Source organism: Chrysemys picta, chromosome 2 (assembly GCF_011386835.1).
Source record: "Chrysemys picta bellii isolate R12L10 chromosome 2, ASM1138683v2, whole genome shotgun sequence".
Classification (NCBI taxonomy): domain Eukaryota; kingdom Metazoa; phylum Chordata; order Testudines; family Emydidae; genus Chrysemys; species Chrysemys picta.
In genome coordinates, this window is record NC_088792.1 from 37,891,258 (window position 1) to 37,912,888 (window position 21,631).

Genomic DNA, 21,631 nt, shown 5'->3' on the forward strand with positions numbered 1-21,631 from the left:
CCCAACAAATCTTTAGCTAAAAACCCTGTATTTTGCATGTACAACAAACTATAAAAAATATACATTTTGGATAATATCCTAATTTTTGTGGATAGTGTGAATGATTTAGCATGGCTGTTAAATCTTAAATCTATTTAAGAGCTTATTTCTTCCTTGATGATAACTCTAGTAGATGCTTAAAATTCAAATGTAACCAGCGTTACTAAGACAACTATAAAATGATATATATACTGAAACAACACTCAAGATAGGAGAGAGAGTCAGATCAGTTTATGCCTTACCTGCTTGTATATTTAACATGTTTAAGCCCACATTACCTCAGAGTGTATCTAACTAGTTTCATTTTACTTTTAATAATTGTCTATAGTATGGCTAGGTTATCCTATAAAAATGAAAGGCAATAAGATAGAGATATATTTTAAAAGGTTAATATAAGAATAGAGCCATATAGGTTCTAAAATGAGTTGTCCAGGATGGAATAATTTCTTTTCGTGTCCAATAGATGGCAGTGATGTTATAAATTAATAGTAAAACTTTGCTGAAATATAATGCCTAAAACCACCCTGTGAACTAAGAGCTAGTTCTACTAGCACTAGTATATTTTGGGATTTTTGCATAATTTATATTAGTGAGGTGTTATGGATTCCATGGAGCTGGGACACTTTATAAACAGACAAATTTCACAGGCTCTTTCGTGCAATTTATTTGACAATGGCATTTTGGTGTTCAAGTGACTATGGAACTTCATAGTTATACAAATCAGTATTGCATATTGTAATAGGGCGCTTGGAGGGCCAGGGGGCCTACTGGTTGGAGCACCTGACTTCTGGCTCCTTGCTTCCCTAGCAGAGGTGCCTCAGTCCTTAAGAAGGTGTGGCAGGGGGACCTGAGCCCTCCCTCTCCACTGGTCCAAGTCCAGGACCCTGTGTGATGAAATGCCATCAGGACTCTCCCAACAGAAAGTCTAATCTACTGCCCTGGGCTACTTCCTACTTCTGTCCCTTCAGTTCAAGGGTGGCCCCATAGTCTGAACAGTCTAGAGTGGCTCAACTCAAGTAGCACCCCTTGTGGACTTCTTCCAGCTTCCTTCCACAGTCTCAGACGTAAGAGGTAAGATTAAAGAGGTCCAAAATGTCTTTCTAGTTCAATCACACAGTTCTCTCATGGCTAGGTGTTCCTTCAGGGGTGTCACTTAGGGAGGGTTCCCCCTAGAGGAGCACTTGCCTTCCCCGGAGTTTCATACCACGTTACCATTTTACAAACAGGGGCGATGCTTGGGGGGGGGGGTTGCAGGGGCTATAGCCACCCCAAAATTTGCTTTAGCTCCCCCATAGCTACCCGTCCCAAAGCTGGGTGCCCAGCCAGCTGCTCTCCAGCTGCCCAGCTCCTGCCACCACTGCAGTATCCTCTTTTTTGGGAAGCTTGAGGAGCTCACCTGATGCTAGAGGTGGCCATGCCCGAGTGGGTCATTGCTGAGCTGGGGTGGGGGGACAGGGAGCCTGTCTGTGCTGGTGCTTCTGACTCAGGAGTGGGAGATGCGGCGTGTTCAGGCTCCTGAATGCTCAGCTTAAAGAGACAGTGTGCTGACACACTCACAATCTCCCAAACACACCCCTACCCCACATGCTCTCTCTCACACTCTCCCTCACATACTCCCCCAACACTCTATCTCACACACACACTCTACCTCCAACACTCACTCTCTGACACACACAGTCTCCCTCAATACACACACTCACTCTCTCTTGCACTCCTCAACACACACACACACACACACACAGTCTCTCTTACACATTCCCCCCAATACACACATTCTCTCTCACACAGTTGTATTATTATTGTTGTTGTTGTTACTTCTTGGTACTTCCTGTCAAAATGTGCAATGCACATATATTCTCTAATTTTATTCTTTCAAAAGTTCATTAATTATTACAGTACTGTTATTCTATTTTTGACTGCTCTGTGCCTTTCATAATTTTATTTCTCTTTTATGCTTAAATTTAATTCTTTGAATAGTGAGTTATAAAATGCCTAACCAGTCCTGGCTGGAGTAATTATGATTATTACTTTTATTACCATATTGTGCTTTGTCATTCATTATTTAAAGTGATACAATCAAATAATAGTATCCTTTCTAGAATGCAAATTTAGCTTGTACTCACCTTAGCAGTGCAAATATTACAAAAATTAACTAAACATATCACTTTAAACACTGGGCAGATGAAGATTGCTTATTTTCAAACTGTGTTTTAATTATAGCTGTAAAATAACTTAAAATTCGTATGAAAATAAATGTGGTTCCAAGTCTGATACTAATAGTAATAATGGAGTCAAATGTTAGTGAGTTACGTACATAGAATCATACAATCGTAAGACTGGAGGGGATCTCATCTATTCCAGTCCCCTGCACTCATGGCAGGATTAACTATTATCACATGATTGTAACTGGTAAACATAAATGCCAAAATAATTTGAAGAATAAATTCCCATTCCTAAAAAAAGAGGAAAAAACTTAATCACGTATGTTAGAATTAAGTAAATACATTTTAGTGGAGTGAAAAACAATTGATTAAACAGAGTAGTTAATGGCAGTAACAGAGAAAGTAAGCAGATTTTATTTATTTTTAAATAAATTATTGTACAAAGATAGTGTACAAAGTATCAAATCTATGTTTCAGATATCTGTGTTAAGGTTCCAAAACTGATACCTCAAAGTGTGGGATTGGGAATATCTTGCTGTATTATCACTTGATTGTTCTAAATTTACATATAAACTTAAAATATGGCTTTAATTGGTGTTTCTATATATTTTTCTTTCTTTATATAGGAATTAGATACAGTGCTCCTGTGTCAGCTAATTTCTAAGTTATCTACAAAAAAAAAACTAGTGTTTTCAGGTGCCTAAGTAGCCCCTGGAATCGTGGTTAATGTTGCCCCCTACCATCAAAATCTGAAATGGCACCCCAGTGTATCTTGGTCTCCTTAGCAGTCTCCTTTGGTCAGAGATGCTGTGCTTCTTCCCCCATGGCTGCCCCAGCTGCCAGGCTTCTAGTAATGCTAATAATACAGCCAGTAATGCTATAGGGAAGCAGCTAGCGTCTGCCTCTTTGCCAGTTAGCCCTGAACTGAGCCAGGTTCTCGCCTTTTCTTCTTCCTCCATGCCTAGCATTGGCTGCAGTTATAACAGGACACGGCTGGCTGGCCTCATAGGCGTTCTTTAACCCTTTTCGTGCTGGTGTCAGGTTTCTTGGCTTCACCATGTATATCCCCCTTTATTAGGGTGGCTATTCCTGCATTCCCAGAATACCAGACATTCCGGTACTTCTAAGAACAGCATGGACCTGCCCCTGCTGCTATGACACCACTTCCACCAGTGTGAGCTTGGATGTATGGTGCGGGAGAAGTCATGCTGCATAGGGGAAGAGGGCACCCTTTTTAATGAGATCTGTAAGAGGGGCTGCAGTCCATTACGGACTTTGTATGCTCACCCACTGTTAGAGCCACTTTAATGTGGGGATAAGATTTTACGTCACTATGCACACATCATAACAGAATGATGCCTGGGGTCAACTCTGGGTTTGGGACCACCGAGCTCCGCAGCAGGGTCTGAGCATACCCTGGTTCCGCAAGCCCCACCGCATCTACAGGAGTGGCGCCAGGGTTTTTGCCACCCGAGGTGGCAGCGCTCCTCCTCTGAGCATTCGGCGGTGGGGGTCCTTCTGCTCCGCATCTTCGGGGCACTTTGGCGGCGGGTCCCAGAGCAAGTGAAGGACCCGCTGCTGAATTTCCGCCGAAGACCCGGAGCGGAAGGACCCCCTGCCACCGAAATGCCGCCCCCCAAATCCTGCCGCCCTAGGTGACCGCCTAGAGTCGCCTAGTGGAAGCGCCGGCCCTGCACGTCTGTCCATTCACTCTTATGGATCTGGTCAACTTTGTAGGGTTTCCTTGTCAAGCTCAGTCCCCTGGGGTCCAAAACTTCTCAAAGCTGCACTCCATATAGAGGCACTCGAAACCAGTGCCCTGAAGACCACATGCAAAACACTTGTCTCGGTCTTTGCTGTTATGATTGGGCCTTCCTCTGGATATTTGGGAGGTCCCTGTGCATGGGAACACCCTAGTTCAGGGACCTGTGATATTCCCTTCTTAAACTCTAGTGGGTTGGCAGTTTCCCAGTCTGAGGTGTGGGTCAAAGGCTCTGCACTTTTGGTCCAGGGTATCCATGGGCCTCTTGATCGTCAGGCCACTCCTGAGTCCAGGTGAGGAGGGAGTAGGTTGAAGCTCCTCAAGATGTTCGTTTCCATGGCCCGCTCCATCATTTGGCAGTGTGGGACCCTTGGTCCCAGCAGGTCCCTGGTGGAGTGTTAGTATCGGGTCCTGGCAACCAGATAATTTTCCATGAACAAACAGTGTCAGTCAGGGTTTTGGAATGATGTCACATCACCCATTGTTTTCCTCCAGCGGGCAGTATCTGCGTGAACTGTTCGAATAGGACAAGCTTGGCAACCTGAGCATCCATCCTCATCTCATCGCTTCTGGGTAACCAGGTGGGGTCTTGGTTCCAGAGGGCATCGCTCATTGTGGAAGTGTTGCCGGCACATCTCTTCCACAATGTCCCAGGCATCAAGAATGGCTGCCTTGACCTGAGCATACTGGATATGAGTCAACAGTGTGCCCTTGTTGCCAAGAAGGCTAACGGCATTTTGTGCTGTATAAGTAGGGGCATTGCCAGCAGATCGAGGGACGTGATCATTCCCCTCTATTCGACATTGATGAGGCCTCATCTGGAGTACTGTGTCCAGTTTTGGGCCCCACACTACAAGAAGGATGTGGAAAAATTGGAAAGAGTCCAGCGGAGGGCAACAAAAATGATTAGGGGGCTGGAGCACATGACTTATGAGGAGAGGCTGAGGGAATTGGGATTGTTTAGTCTGCAGAAGAGAAGAATGAGGGGGGATTTGATAGCTGCTTTCAACTACATGAAAGGGGGTTCCAAAGAGGATGGATCTAGACTGTTCTCAGTGGTACCTGATGACAGAACAAGGAGTAATGGTCTCAAGTTGCAGTTGGGGAGGTTTAGGTTGGATATTAGGAACAACTTTTTCACTAGGAGGGTGGTGAAGCACTGGAATGGTTTACCTAGGGAGGTGGTGGAATCTCCTTCCTTAGAGGTTTTTAAGGTCAGGCTTGACAAAGTCCAGGCTGGGATGATTTAGTTGGGAATTGGTCCTGCTTTGAGCAGGGGGTTGGACTAGATGACCTCCTAAGGTCCCTTCCAACCCTGATATTCTATGATTCTATGATACTCTCGGACCGCAACAGGGTCTTTAAAGCACGATACAGTTGTGCCATCCCAGTTAGGCATGGAGCCAGCAAAACAGCTCTTTGGTTTAGGGGCCATCAGGCCACGATAGCCACTTGCTCAAAGATTTCAAGGAAGGCTTCAGGATTGTCATTAGGTGGCAGCTTGGTAAGCCTGACCGGCAGTGGCTAGGGCTAGGTTGAGTTTCACTGCTACCACTGTATCAGATGGCTGTAGTATCACGACCACCTGCTGTACCAGCTGCTGCTGCTGCTGGTGGACTGCTAAATTGTGAATCAAAAGCTGCTGCTGGTTGGCCATTTGTTGGAACACTTGTTGCTGATGATGATTATGCGCATTCTGATTGGCCATTCATTTTAGCAGCTGATCCATCTCCATTAAGCTATGGGAGGAGGTGTTTTCATGAGGGTGTTTCCCCCTGCGCCCAGACTTCCTTATGCAAGGACTAGGGCATCTGCCTTCATTCTCTACCGATTTTGTAATAGGGTGCATGGAGGGCCAAGTGGCCTTGTGATTGGAACACCTGACTTCTGGCCCCTTGCTTCCCTAGCAGAGGTGCCTCAGTCCTTAAGAAGGGACCCTATGGAAGCAACGCTTCCCAGCAAGGAGTCTAAGTCCACTGCCCTGGGCTACTTCCCACCGCTGTCCCTTCAATTTGGCGTGTGGCCCCTATAGTCCAAATAGTCTGCAGAGGCTCAACTCAAGTAGCATCCCATTGTGGACCTTTTGCAGCATGTTGTCACAGCCTTAGGTCCTTCTGGGCAGGGCAGACATAAAATTGGAGGGGCCTAACTCCAAAATGTCTCTATAGTTCAATCACACCGTTCACTCACTGCTGGGTGCTCCTTGGTCTCCTCAGCAGTCTCCCTCAGTCCTTAAGTGCTTCTTCCCCAGTGGCTACCCCTCTTTAAGTTAGCCACTATGCTGTTCTTATCACACAAAAATGTATATGTTGCTGTTGGCTTTATGATTTAACACTCTGGGGGCTTATAAGAAGGAACTAATACATAACTAATAAAATGGTTCTATTCTCATTAGTCCCACTTGTGACTAGAATATCCTTAACATCATTACACAGCAAATTCACATCATTTTAAAGATATATCTGCATTACCATTAAATGTATTTACTTTCAGTGCTTTACAAGTGAGACAAGAAACAAAAACAAACCTAAAAACAAACAATAAACAAACCCTGTTCTAGGATGAATATGGATTACAGTATCTCAGGCTGGATTTTTTTTTCAAATTAAAAAAAGGGTTAGTGTTTTTTTTAGTTATATGAATATAAAACAAATAGGGGCCAGATTCTCAGCTGGTGAGCTGGAGCTATGCTGATTTGTATCAGGGAAGGGTTTGGCCCTCCCATTCATGAGTCTAAAGTTACTCTTTGGCTCATCTATGACTCAGAAAAGAGCTTCACTTAGAAGTGAAGTTGGCAGGTAATTAATTATAGTCACACAGCATTCATCCTGCATACACATTTAATGTAAGTTATTGCTTTCTGATCTGCATAGCAGACCTAGGATCAGATTCACCGGTCCACGTAAGGTTGCTGTAGGACTGTGTGAGACGAGAAAAGTAAATTTAAACCAGCTTTACATTCCCAATCCTTGATCTGTGCATGGATCAGCTCAGCCAAAGGCTACTGTAATTTACATCGGCTGCTCAGGGTCTCAATGAACAGTTTCTGCAGCTGGACACTACCATGCTGTAGGGATGTCCTGACCACATCCCTCACATTGGGGACTAATGAAGGTGGCATAGAACTGCCACACCAGCTCATCACCATCAAGAGATTCCCCTGGCAGCTGCAGCAGGTTAAAGTCTGGCCTCTTGGCTGCTTTTATGTGCGTGTAACTCCCACTGACATTGACTAGAGATCTAGGACATTGACTGGAGAATTTTTTTAAATCAAAGTATGTCCAGATTAGTATTTGATATAGTTATTTATCAATTGCACACTTACCTTGCATTGCTAGGACTGCCTGTTGTGAGATTAGCCAGAGCTATGGCAGCAGCTTCTTTTACCTCTTCATTCTCACTGCTTAGCAACTGAACTAGCTGGGGAATCCCTTTAAAAACATAATTGTGCATATGCTGCTTTAAATAACCCCTGGGAAACTGTAAAATGATAATATGGTCCTTACAAAATGGAGCTTAATGGAGCTAATTCCATCTCCTCCCCAATTTACTCACCTTGGATTCCAAAAGCATCTTTGCTAGCTAAATTCTCACACATAGCAGAAATAGCTTGAGAAGCAGCAGCTTTAGCACCATCATTGTCAGTTCCCAAAAGGGTTATGAGGCATTTTTCAATCTCTTCTTCATGCAAAATTTTTCTATTTTCAGCTTTACACAAAACAAACAAAAAATAGCATTAATCTTCATAGAAATATGATTGCAAATGAGAAAAATGACATCGATTTGATCTCACACATTTGTTCCTTGCTTTTAATACAAATGAGAGACTAAAGCCTGGTGTGTGGCATCACAGTTCAAGGCAATTGCACCTATATTCCTCCCTCATGGTCCACCAAGGGCACTCACTCTAGCTCCTGGTTCCTCACCTGCCACCTCTCCTGGGCAGAGACCCACATTAAAAGGTTTTCATAGATTCATAGACTTTAAGGTCAGAAGGGACCATTATGATCATCTGGTCTGACCCCCTGCACGCTGCAGGCCATAAAACCGTCCCCGCCCCTTCCCTGGACTCTGCTGCTGAAGTCCCCAATCCTGTTATTAGTGACCTCAATCGGCAGAGACCCTCCTGCTAGAGATCCCTGCCCCATGCTGCGGAGGAAGGCGAAAAACCTCCAGAGGCTCAGCCAATCTGCCCTGGAGGAAAATTCCTTCCCGACCCCAAATATGGTAAGGGATATAAAAAGGATGCATTTTAATAACCAGCTTTAAACACAAATAGCCAAATTCAGTAGAGAGTTTGTTTCCTGATAGTCTTAAAATCACAGAATTTGTGCAGACTCAGTGATTCAGCTTTCACGTTTTCTCTGTTTACTACAGTCATACTCATTAAGGGATATATTCTTCCCCCAGTTATTGCTAATAGAAGTCATGTACATGAAATTTAAAGGCAAATATACAAGTAAAAGAACAATTAAGCTGTGTACTTGATGGTTCCCATACCAGTCACAGTGTTATATGAACCAAACAAAAGGCAAGGGCAGATAAAAAAGTGCAACTCATAGGTCTTCATTAAAATGCAGCTTTAAAGAAAATGTCAAAAGACTTAGGGCTCAATCTTTCCCTATGCTGCACTGATGTGCCGGGGCAAGGAGGAGTGCATAGGAAATCTCTTCTTATTATACAAGCAGCAGCACAGGAGCTTTCCACAGCACTCAAAGGAGGGCTGGCCAATAAGCTTGGAGGCCTCACCTACCCCCAAATAGGTGTGATCTGAAGTTTAGAGGGCATGTCCAGCTCCCTCCCTTCACCTAGCTAGAATACATGTTGCTGTCAGCAGCCCTGTTCAGGGTAACAATAAAGCGCAGACCAGAATGCATCCTCCCTGACTGGCAGGACTCTGTAGCAAAGGAAGCACTGGGTAGCAGATCTTCTGCTCTTCATCACTGTAATCACTAGGGCCAAGAGCCAACAAAACATTTAAGCAAGTGCATAACCCATGCTTGTGAATAGTCTCATTGACAGCAATAGGGCTACTTATGTGCTTAAAGTTATGCATATGGGGTAAAATTTTCAAAAGTTCATAAGTGATTCAGGAGCTCAAGTTCCATTGACTTTCAACGGGACAGATATATAAATCACTAGGTCACTTTTGACATTTTTGCCACTACTATTTAAATCCTTTGCTCAATCAGGGCCTAGGGCAAGATGCAGCCCTCAATCTGTGATCTAATTGAAAAAAAGAAGATAATTTTAATATTATTTATAACATTTAAATGCATTTTATAAATTATTTAATGTTATTTAAAATTGTTCTTCTCAATGAAAACTGAACTTCTGTGATCACTTTGGTTTGGCTAAAAAAAATTCTCAATTTGACCATAAAGCTAATGAAAACTAGATTTTAAATCAAGCCCTATTACTGCAGAAATGACTCAATGCATACCAGGGCCACCCAGAGGGGGGGACAAGTGGGGCAATTTGCCCCAGGCCCCGGGCCCCGCAGGGGCCCCCACGAGAGCTTTTCGGGGGCCCTGGAGCAGGGTCCTTCACTTGCTCCGGGGGCCCCGGAAAACTCTCGTGGGGCCCGGGCCCCCGGAGCTTCTGCTCCGGGTCTTTGGTGGCAATTTGGCGGCGGAGGGTCCTTCCGCTCCGGGACCCGCTGCCAAAGTGCCCTGAAGACCCACGGCGGGGGGTCCTTCTGCCCCAGGCCCCCTGAATCCTCTGGGCGGCCCTGATGCATACATATCACAAGGCTAGCTGTTTTCTCTTTTCCAGCCAGTTTCTACATATTTTATACTCATCTAAACTACATAATCTACATTACAAAGTATAATGCACAAAAACTCAAGTACTGGGAGAATTTTAAGCAACAGCAGAAAGAAACTTGGCACAGCATTGATGTGTAACAGCCAACACTCTCCAGAGGGCATTAAATGGGATTACAGACTGATTTGACAGGTAATAGACTTTGCTTCTGACCTGTTGCTTGCCAAACTAGTCTGTAATCCCTAATAATGCTCTCGGGGGGGGGGGGGGTCTTCTTGCTTCAGTAATTTGTTTTGATATAGAAAATTCATCATTGCTATATGGAATTTTTGTATTTTTTAAAAATGCTATTCTTATTTTTCCAAATGGCATGTGTGATTAAGGATGAACATTTTTTTCATATAGAGGTAAAAAAGATATTTACTGCCTACATGAAGGCAAATTTAGAATATTAATACTGTGCAGTAGTTCCTTTAAACTAGTAAATATAGCCATTTAAAATGTATTAGAAAGAATTAGAAATAACCTAGAACAGCAGATTTTGATTTGATTTTATTGTATACTACAGTGTACATATAAAGAAAATTATTAACATTTTAAGTTTTATTTTCCAATTGTATTCTAAGGACAAATATTTCTGGCTGACCCTCTCTCTATCTGCATGAGCTTGTCCATTTGGGTTTTATTATGGGCCTATTATGTACAATAAAGCAACATCATTTTGCACCAAAGCACTTCTCATGTTCAGATGCCAACACCATATTTGTAGTGATAAATCTCTTGACCCTGGAATTATTTGAATATATTGATTTAATACTACACAGAGCAATCAGACACAGGCAGCTAGCAGAGTCTGGAGGACCAACACCCCGTTTTTGAGCACTGAGCCCATCATAAACTAACTCTTGTTGTTTAGGTTTTTGTTTTTTTCTTCTATTTCTCCTTTTTACCCCAAAACTAGGAACAAAGAGCCCAATACACTATTGCGCTGCACCTTGTGTAATCATTTATACCAAAGCAAAGTTAGGGCAAAGTGGGTGAAATATACTACTAAATTACAATTACAGAATTTAAAAACCATTTTGTTCTCACTTTGCACTCATGTAAATGATTGCATTATTTGTGAGACAACAGTGAATCAGGGTCAAAGCTTATAAACCATAACTCTGGATGTACAAAATAAAAGCCCTGCAAAGGAACTGTATTAAATCCAGAATTTTGTGGCACAACAAAGCAATCTTTAATAGCACAGTGATTAAACTGCCAGTTTGGCCTTATATAAACAGAGCACTGAACTAAAGATGGTGTCCAAAATTTAATAAAATATTTGTGCCACCTAAGTTGCTTTGTTCATACAGTGTAACCCTTTTGTGACATCTTTCCCAACAAAGAAAAGCTAAGGCAAATACTTTTTTGAAGGATGACATGCAAAAAAATAATGTGTTTACTAGCATCACATACATCAGGAACAAAGCAACTTCAGTGACAGCTGCCAACACTACTTATTTCAGAAACTGACACTGGTTTATAGCTAACTGTTGTAGTCAGAAAATAGATACATGTACCATCATAACAGAGGTACAATTTTCTATTTTAATGCAAGACCATAATTCTTTTTCTCTACCCTGCTGGAAATGTTCTCAAAATCCAGCTGTGTTCACCAAACCTGCAAAGGGCAGATTACTGTATAGTTATAACAGATTTTAATGATGAAGTCACATGCTGACTCAGAACTATAATGCACTATATTGGATTTCTGCCCAAGAAGTCATGCACTTACATTTTAATCAGAGTAATAATCAAGTACTATACCAGACACTAGGCATATTACTAATGCAATGAATTTACAAATGCTGCATGTTTAGTACCTTTACAGTACAAAAAATCCCCAAAACACAATTGCATACTGTTGATTCTGATTTTCCCCTACACTGTTCCTGGTAATTGCTACTGTTCCACCTTTTCTTCAGCTAAGAAGTTAACTTTAGATCATGAATCTGGCTAGCTGCAATGTATTTAACATCTCCCTCTCTCCCTGGTGCCATGTCTAGGAGCTAATTTATTGGACAGAGTTTCACACTAGCCCAGTTTAACACGTCGTCCCTTCATCTAACTTTCAGCCACCCTAAATCCTACAGTTTTGAGGCAAATATTCTTAATTTTCTTCTCTAACCTCTATTTTTCTAACTTGTTTAATCTACGCCAGTGGTCACCAACCAGTCGATTGTGATCGACTGGTCGATCCAAGAGTATCTCCCAGTTGATCACATTCTCCGGCAGCGCAGCGGGGCTGCCGCTAAGATAGGCTCCCTACCTGCCTAGGCCCCATGCCACTCCCGGAAGCGGCCAGTCTGGCCCCGCGGCTCTGGGGGCGGAGGGGCAGGGGTCTCCCCCCGCAGCTGCTCCTGCCTGTAAGCACTGTCCCCGCAGCTGTTATTGGCTGGGAACAGGGAGCTGTGGCCTATGGGAGCTGTGCTTGCAGAGAGGGGCAGCCCAAAGGGGATGCAGGGGTGCGTTGGCCCTTTCCGTGAGTGGCGTGGGGCCAGGGTAGGCAGGGAGCCTGCCTTAGTAGCAGCCATGCTGCACCACCGACTGGGAGCCGCCGAGGTAAGTGCTGCCAGGCAGGAGGTCACACCCCAAGCCCCAGCCCTGAGCCCCCTCTCAAAGCCCGCACCCCAAACCAGCCCCAAGCCCTCTGCCAGAGCCAGCACCCTGTACCCCCTCGTGCACTCCAACCCCTTGCCCCAGTCCTGACCCCCCTCCCAGAGTCAGCACCCTGTAACCCCTCCTGTACCCCAACACTCTGTCCCAGTCCGGAGCCTCCTCCTGCACCCAAACTCCCTCCCAAGCTTGCACCCCTCACTCCCTCCTGCATCCCAACTCCTTGCCCCAGGCTCAGTCCAGAGCCCCCTCCCACACTGCAAACCCCTCAGCCTCAGGCCAGAGCCCGCAGCACCTCCTGAACCCCATCTCCCTATCCCAGCTCGGTGAAAGTGAGTGAGGGTGGGGGAGAGCAAGTGATGGAGAGGGGGGGATGGAGTGAGTGGGGCAGGGCTTTGGGGAAGGGGCAGGGCCTCAGGGAAGGGGCGAGGTAGATCCTGGGTGGCCCTTAAATTCAAAAAGTGATCTTGGTCATAAAAAGGTTGGAGACCACTGATCTACGCCATATATTGTAGTCTGAAGAAGAGACCAAGCCTTTATATTGAAATCATTGACTGCGTTTGTAAAGAAAGATAACAAGAAGATGCATCATCACTTACAATTATATCCAATTATATAAGATTGTATATGATACAATAATATATTATGAGTAGTTCTTGTCAGAATGTGCTTTAGGAATGTCATATTGTAGATGTTAGAACAGTAGGACACCAAAATGCAAAAAAAGGTGAGCAAAGGAGGAAGAGAGGTATGTGTTTATATGCAAGAAGTAAGTGTGAAAGAAGAAATAAAAATATATTGTAGTCGTAGGAACATAAGTAATCTGTTTGGAATGCAGTACACAGAAACCTGTCACAGGACTATGAAAAATGGTGTTTACATTCTTATTGTTCATTTTTCCCCAGAATGTCATAATAAAATAGCAACACTGGAAAAATACATAATGAAAGTCTTAACACAATCTCCTCCTCTCCGATCTACTGTGCCAATCATCAGCGTACAGAACTCTCACTGACATTCCATGTGTGGAATTTCCATTGACAGGTGGAGAAAATGAATCCATAGTGTGGACTGGAGGGGCAGAGTCACTCTTTTCATATAGCATTTGCAATAGAAATAATTGTAAATATTCAATTGGTCAAACTAGGAGGTTATGAGAAGAATTAGATGAGGATACAAGAAAGGAGACCTGAGAGGCAGGGGAGGGGAAGAAGAGTTTTTTTCTAACTGTATATTAAATTAGATAATATGTTTACAAAATGTACATAGATTAAATTTACAATGCTGCCCTGTGATCTGAAGAAATTGGAGATTGTCCTGTCTGAGGCAGGATGGGGTATCCCCTACAGACAAGGGGACAGAAGAGCTCCCTTTTTCTCCAACAGGACATGCACGGGACCAAGGAGATGGTGCCACAGAGGGTACAGCAGAGGTTGCGGCAATGAGAAAAGATCCTGGAGATGTAACCGTAACTGGGAAATTGGGGGGAGGAGGGGAGGGAAGCCTCCTCTGAGAAGCCCTGGGATGGGTGTGGAAATATGGTGTCCCATCTGTGGCCAGCTGGGTCATTTTGCCTGAGATTTCCCAATCCAACCACTGAGGCCCAGTGCTGAGAAGGCCAGCTCCACCTTAACCTCAGAATACACTGCGCGACCGAATCTTTGGAGGTGGGGGGAGTCACACAGCCAGTTCATCAATGGCATATAATTTTCATGTTGAGCCATTCTCACACAAAGCTACTGCCCACATGTCATGCTACACGCTCTGGGGTGCACACTCATCTGATCACCAGTGGAAGCAGAAGATGATAGTTAACGGGGAAACAATAATTGTATGGAGAGATACTAGGATTGCTAAGACCATAGTTAAACTCCATGTAGTGAAACCCCATCAAATGCTCCCAGGGTATGAAACCTGGGTTAAAGTTCCCAGTGTAACAGCCTTCACTCTACCTACAGCACAGACTTCCATACAGACCCAGGAAGGTCAGGAGTATTGGTTGTAGATGTGCTAGCAGACATTCCATTTTCTTTGCTGTTGGGGAAGGATATTATGGCTTTTAAGGCAGAATGGGTGAACTGGACCCCTCAGTTAGCTCCAAAGCTGCAAGGGACCATGTCAGCCAAAATGCAAATGGAGCAGGTGACAGGGAGAAGTAGGGCTGGGTATCCCCTGCATGTAACAAAAGAAACTGATACTTGAGATAGCCACAAAGAAGGGGGAAGTCTGAAGTTATAAAAGGTATTGGCAGACATGCCAGCCAGGGAACAAACTTGTGGGTTCCCCTGGGATGCCAGACAAGCACCCTAGTTATTATACCCACTTCTTTATGGGGGAGATCTGACAGATATTGCAACCCCATGCAGTATCTTTGGGGACCTTTGTATTACTTTTATGAATGGTTTACATAGGATTGTGTTCTACTCCATAGAGGAGGGTTACCACATCTCCTATGGGAGCTAAAACTGTAGGGGGTGATTACTTCTGAGATTGTCAACTCCAGAGAAGTTCCACCCCTGAGGTGGTTTGTGTATACTAGTTCAAGCTGGGTTTTCCAGAAAGTAGGAAACAAAGAAAGGGCGTTTGGTATAAAAGGATGAGCTTGAACTGACACAAGGCCTTCATTTTGTTTCAGCAAACAAATAGGATCCTTCTGCATGGGCTGGGGCCGCTGCTGGACAGAAGGTCCTGTCTGTTTGCTGGTCAGAAAGAAAGCCCTGTTCGTTTAAACTCAGCCTTTTATACCGAAAATCTTTTCTTTGTCTGTTGGTCTCCAGAGACCCAGTTTGAACTAGCATATGCCAGCCTCCCTCGGGGGAGGGGGAGGTTGAACCTCTCTGGAGGTGTGTACAACCTAAGGGATTGACTTTACTCACCCCACACTATTTTTCATTCCTAGAGGAGCCGCAGTAACTCTCCACTCTTCCCACCAGAGGTATTTTCACGTATAGACTTATTTAAACAGCAACCTCAAGGACAAAAGCGATGAGTATGTTCTGCATAATTCTGAACTCAATGGTGAATTAAAAAAACCTGTCTGCAAAAATAGGAACCATGCTATGAATAATTATAAAAAGATAAGAAAAAAAACCTATCTAAATCCACAGGGATTATTAATTTGCAGGACATTTAAAGTCTATTATGTCCCTGCAATAGGAATTTATACCCTAACTTGCCTGACATTTAGATGAACAGTTGTAGGTTTAAGAGAGGGAACTAGCCCAATTATTGCTATTCAGGTTTAACCACTGCCAATGAGGAATATTTTCTGGCAAACAACGCTTGAGATATCAGGTATCTAAAATCATTAAATAAAAGATAAAGGCCCAAATTTTCAGAGGCCAAGATTCCCTTTTGGGAAGCATTTTGCACAGTCAAAAAAGAGGACATGGGGGGGAGGGGCCCCAATCTAGCCCCGCCCCTGCCCTGCCCCACCCCCAATCACTCCCTTCCACCCCCTGTCTGCCCCCCTCAGAACCTCCAACTCCCCCCTGCTCCTTGTCCCCTGACTGCCCCCTCCTGGGATCCCTGCCACTAACTGCCCCCCTAGGACCCTACCTGTCCCGACTGCCCCGACCCTTATCCACACCCCCACCCCATATTCACACCCCCGCCCCCAGACAGACCCCGGGGACTCCCATGCCCTATCCAACTGCTCCCTGCCCACTGACAAGACCCCCAGAACTCCTGACCCATCCCACCTCCTCTGCTCCCTGCCTGCCTCGACCCCTTCCACACCCCTGCCCCCCTGACAGCCCCCCCAGAACCCCCGACCCATCTAACCCTCCCTGCTCCCCGTCCCTGACTGTCCCAACCCCTCTCCACACCCCTCCCTCCCTGGCAGCCCCCCCGAACTCCCGACCCATGCAACCCCCCACTCCCTATCCCCCGACCAGGGCCGGCTTTAACAAGAGCCCAGGAATCGGGCTGCGCTCCGGCCAGAGTCGCGGGGTTTGAGGCCAGGCCGGAGGTGCTCGGCCGGGACCAGGCCGGCCGCCCTGGGGCCCAAGCCGGGCCCGCTGGGGCCGGGGGTGCTCAGCCGGCACCGCTCGGCCAGAACTGGGGCCGATGCCCCGGGGCCCGAGCCGGGCCGGGCTGGAGCCGCTGGGGCCAGGGGTGCTCGGCCGGCGCCGCTCGGAGGTGCTCGGCCGGGGCCGGGCCGGCCGCCCTGGGCCAGAGCCGCTGGGGTCAGGGCCGGCGCGCTCGGCCGGAACCAGAGCCGCTGGGGCTGGGGCTGGGGCCGGGGCCGGGCCAGTGCGCTCGGCCGGAACTGGGGCCGGTGCCCCAGGGCCCGAACCAGGCCAGGCCGGGCCGGAGCCACTGGGGCCGGCCGGGGGCCAGACTGGGCCACGTTGCGCCTCCCTGGAACCCTCCTCCTCGCGTCCCCCCGCCCCAGCTTACCTGCTGCTGCCCGCCTGCCCCTGCTTCTTTTCAGACTTCCTGCGAAGATCTGATTCGCGGGAAGCAGGGGAGGGGGAGGAGCAGGGGGCGGAGCGTTCAGGAGACGGGAGGAGGGGGAAGACAGCTGCGGGGCCCGGGGCATGCTAAGGCTACAGGGGATGGGGGGAACCGAGAAGGGGCTTTGGCTGCCAAGCAGCGCCGCTTTTCGATCTATAAATAGCCGACCGCAATTCATTTGTGGAATTATTTCTTCCCAGCACAATTAGTATTGTATTACTATAGTATTAGTATTCCCTCAGGCTGGGAAGTGACCCTCAGGCTGGCTGAAAATTCACCCCCACAGGATTTCCATAAGAAATGAACATAGAACTTTAAAAAGTGACATACGATCATAAGCTGCTTTAGTAATTGCCTTTGCTGCATTCTTCTGAATATCAGGAATGGTAGACATTTCTGCAAATGAAAGTAGCTTTTTAAGACCTCCTGTCTGCTGAATTAGTTGCATAGTATCCACATCCTCAAGACAATTTGCCACCACTGCAAGAGCTTCCACGTGAAGATCATTAAATTCCTAGTAAGAAAAATAAAAAGTCTTCTAATGAGGATTAAAATATCTTTAACTTTTCTACCTTCTAAGATAATTACCATAATTAATTACTGCACATTCTGGTACACAATGAAATCCATTGTGCATCTTTTAAAAATATGTTGATAGACTCCACAACCTGTGTTAACTTGGAGTCAAGCTTGGTTATAATTTTGAAAAAAATGGAAAGACTCCCATTGATTTCAATGGGCTTTGGATCAGGCCCTTAGAGTGAACTGGATATCTTAAGGTTTCAAAGAGCTTTACTATATAATTAAGCCTTACAATACTCCAGAGGTAGGCAACCTATGGCACGCGTGCCGAAGGCAGCACGCGAGCTGATTTTCAGTGGCACTCACACTGCCCGGGTCCTGGCCACTGGTCCAGGGGGCTCTGCATTTTAATTTAATTTTAAATGAAGCTTCTTAAGCATTTTAAAAACCTTACTTACTTTACATACAACAATAGTTTAGTTATGTATTATAGACTTATAGAAAGAGACCTTCTAAAAACATTAAAATGTATTACTGGCACGCAAAACCTTAAATTAGAGTGAATAAATGAAGACTTGGCACATCACTTCTGAAAGGTTGCCGACCCCTGCGATACTCCCACGAGGGAAATAAGTATCATTATATTCATTTTACAGATGGTTAAAACTGAGGCAGTAGGTGCTCAAGTGAGTCATTCCAGATCCCAGAGCCAGAGCCACTGCTAAGCATAAGCAGACTAAGCAATTACTTAGGATGCCAAGCAGCTCAAGGGAGCCACTATTCGCTTTTTTAGTATGTGATGTGTTGGGGAGGGGATTATTCCTGCTTAGCGCCCCCAGTGGGACAGCATTACCTATGCCTGGAGCAGTGGAGTATCCAAGTCAGGAATGGAACCTGGAATCACTGGTGTTTAGACTAAATTAAGGGAACAAGATTGGCTCTGAAACTGTGCACTAGCACTGGACAAAATATAGAAAATGGAAAACGTCACATAAAATTAAGCCATGTGAATTCTTCCACTATTTGAAATACTTTGAAAAATGTTCAGTAATGTCATTATAAAAAGAGTGTTAACAGAACCAAAACGATAAAACAATAAACTCAGCATGAAAACTAGTGATTCTCCCTCTCACTCACCAGGTATAGCTGTAAAAAAAAAAAATGATTTTCCAACTACCACTTAGATGTGATGAGATGTTATTTTTATCTGAACAAGCTGACAGGCTGAAAAACAAAACCAAATCTGCTTCCCAGATGATGGTTAATATGAGAGAAACCCTTCCTTTACTTTATCATCTCTCCGCATGTTACTGATCAGTACCACAGCAATGACAAAAACTACCTAGGCTGCTGCTCTTCTTGGGCACCATTCTGCCATCCTTACGTGTAGTACCTCATTCATGAGTGACCCATTGATTACGCATACCACATTCAGTCTTTTCAAATGAATTATTACTACTCTGGTTACACTAAAAGGGGCAAAACATTCAAAAGGCAAACATTTATTTTGTTTATACTTTTCAAAGAAATAGCATTAATGAACATTTCTCTGGATTTAGTTTACTCTGTCAATTTGTCAGCTCTTACTTCCCACAACAACAAATTTAAAATGATGAAGTTCATTTCTTTAGTAGGATGCATGGATGAAGATTGGATACAGAATATCCGAAACACACTTTTTCAAGTTTACATTTATCGTTCATATTTCAAATAAACTGTACCTTAGTTTCCAGTATCTTAAAAAGATGCTCTAATCCTTGGTTTTCTCTCAGTATTATCCTGGTTTCTCTGTCATTGCTAATTACACCAAAGGTTTTGAGAGCTAACAATTGAACAACTGGATATTCAGATTTCAGCAGTTCCAGCAAGGCAGGAATTGCATTTAGTTCACGAACTGCAGCCCGGCTTTGAAAATCCTGCAGTGAAATACCAAACTGAGTAAGTATAATTGATAGCACAACTGTTGGCTTTACATAAAGAACAAAGAAACTCTGATTTCAAACATATATTAATGAGCTAATATTTTGCAACTTTTAATTCTGAAGGTCTCTTTCCATTTGGGCTAAAAATGGAAATTGAAATAAGTATTCCACAAAACAATATTCAAAACAGTCCAAAGAATTTTGCATTACTAAAGAATTAATTATAATGTCTAGTCATGGTTGAGGAGGCTGAAAATATTGATGCTTATCTCAGTCCATATATGGATTTTTTTGAAAAGTTTGGTGAAATTTAGTTTGAGCATTTCAAGTTATCATACTGACAAAAAAGAGACTTTTTCACACTTTGAAGCACTTGTTTGGTTTCCTCTCTTAGGCTTCAAAAACTAAAAAACTGGTTTTGTTTAATATTTCAACCTTTGCATATATATATCTAATCTATATCTATACTGCTCAGTGAAGAATGTATACTATACCATATTAAAATAGTAAAGGAATAAAGTAGTTACAATCTGTTTATAATAGCATATTGCACCTGTGCAGTGTGTAATTTTCCTTATCAATTTAAGCAAGCACCTGGTGCAATTATCCAGATACACCCTGCAACGAAGTCAGCAAGATAGCATGAGAGGAGAAACAGCAAAACATGATTCAGAAAAAAGACTTGTTCTGATGGCCCAAAAAAGAGAACCATGAATTTAATTCATTACTGAATTGATTTGCCTAGCCTCTGAAAAGAACTACTATACAACTGTACCATTCTTTTGCTAAGCAACATATGGGTGACTTTAGTGCGGATTGTGAAAGTAGTCAATTACAATACCTGCCTCCCATATGGAAAAAAACCTGCCAACAGTTTTCACCTATATTTAGGAATAAGTTCAAAATCATAGTGTGGATTTGTTTGTAAGAATAAGGCAAGATGCAATTTTAATCACCCTATTTGTGCAGTTTTGAATAGACAGACATTTCTGTAACCCTTAGTATGGGGATAAAGACTTGCCAAATGAAAAAGCAAGATTTTTATTTCAACAAACATTTTGGGGTCTGATTTTGATCTTGCTCACACTGGTGTAAATCAAGAGTAACTGAGCTGAAGTCAAAAGAGCTATAGTAAAGTAAAACTATAGCTGAAACTGAGATGAGACTCAGGCCCTTTGAGATTAAGTGATTTTTTAATAAATTGATAAATTCTAGATATTACAGGAATAGAACCAGATATTTTAAAGTGATTAACCTCTAGAAAAGAAATAAAAATACAATGCTTATCTGTCTCTGTAATTACCTGTACGAGGTGATAGATGCATTCAACAGAGTTCTTCTTAACGTCAGGATCAGGGCTACTTAGCAATCTGATAAGTGGTTCTAGTCCACCTTGCTCAAATATTTGCACTTTACTGGTATATTCAACAGCCATATGTGCTAGGCAAAGACTGGCAAACTCATGGACAACTATATCTTCTACAGGGTGAAAATAAAATTAGGTTTTGTTCAATAGAATATATGCTCATTCATCCATTGGGTTAAAATATTATTTGAAAGTCAATAAACATTAGCTGTTAACCTTACCTTACTTTGCTATAAACATGCTGTTCAATCGACATAACATATCATAATACTCAGTAAATTACTGAATTGTGGCTATAAAAGCATTAGGTCAATCACTTATCTCATGTGTTATGACAAATCATAACTTACAAGAAAGCTTTTTATTAAATTGCCTGATCAGACAATGAAAGTAAATTACTTTTGACAGTATTTTTACACAAAGGAGCACTGCAGGTTACCTTCTGGCGCCAGCCGAGCTATGACTGAATTTGTGACATCTAGCTCTCTTAATAATTTTCTGACGTCATCTACAATGAGAGAAAAATAAATATGAAGATTTTTGTGTGGTTAGATGGAAATAATGTAGAAATACAGCTGATGCACAGAATGAAAAGCAAGGTGAAAACTCAATGAGGTTGCTTAATGCTACTCCATGATCTTGAGAAACTGACTTACGCCTTCTCTACACTTAAAAATTAGATTGTTCTAGCTATGTTGCTCAGGACTGTGAAATTTTTTTGCCCTGAGCGCCATAGTCAGGTCATGCTAACTCCTGGTATAGATGGAACTAGGTCAACAGAAGACTTCTTCTGCCAACTTAGCTACCATCTCTTAGAGAGGTGGATTAACTACATCACTGAAAAAACCCTTATTCGGTATGGGAAGCACCTACATTATGGTACTACAGCAGCACAGCTGCAGCGTCATAGCTGTGCCACTGTAGTGGCTGTAGTATAAATATCGCTATAGCTAGGAGAGATATATAACTTGGA

At 43.8% G+C, this 21,631-nt stretch overlaps 1 protein-coding gene across 14 annotated transcripts in view; it reads right to left on the bottom strand.

The window, feature by feature from the left end:
- ARMC3 (armadillo repeat containing 3) overlaps positions 1-21,631 on the bottom strand; it is a 100,192-nt gene that overhangs the window by 42,000 nt on the left and 36,561 nt on the right. For all 14 annotated transcript variants that reach the window (XM_005302780.5, XM_065586915.1, XM_065586914.1 and 11 more), the window contains 6 exons: positions 21,098-21,166; positions 20,596-20,771; positions 19,092-19,286; positions 17,179-17,362; positions 7,519-7,671; positions 7,289-7,394 (listed from right to left, as the gene is read on the bottom strand). In XM_005302780.5, the coding sequence (XP_005302837.2) occupies positions 7,289-7,394; positions 7,519-7,671; positions 17,179-17,362; positions 19,092-19,286; positions 20,596-20,771; positions 21,098-21,166 (883 nt within the window). The remainder of the gene's footprint in view (positions 1-7,288; positions 7,395-7,518; positions 7,672-17,178; positions 17,363-19,091; positions 19,287-20,595; positions 20,772-21,097; positions 21,167-21,631) is intronic.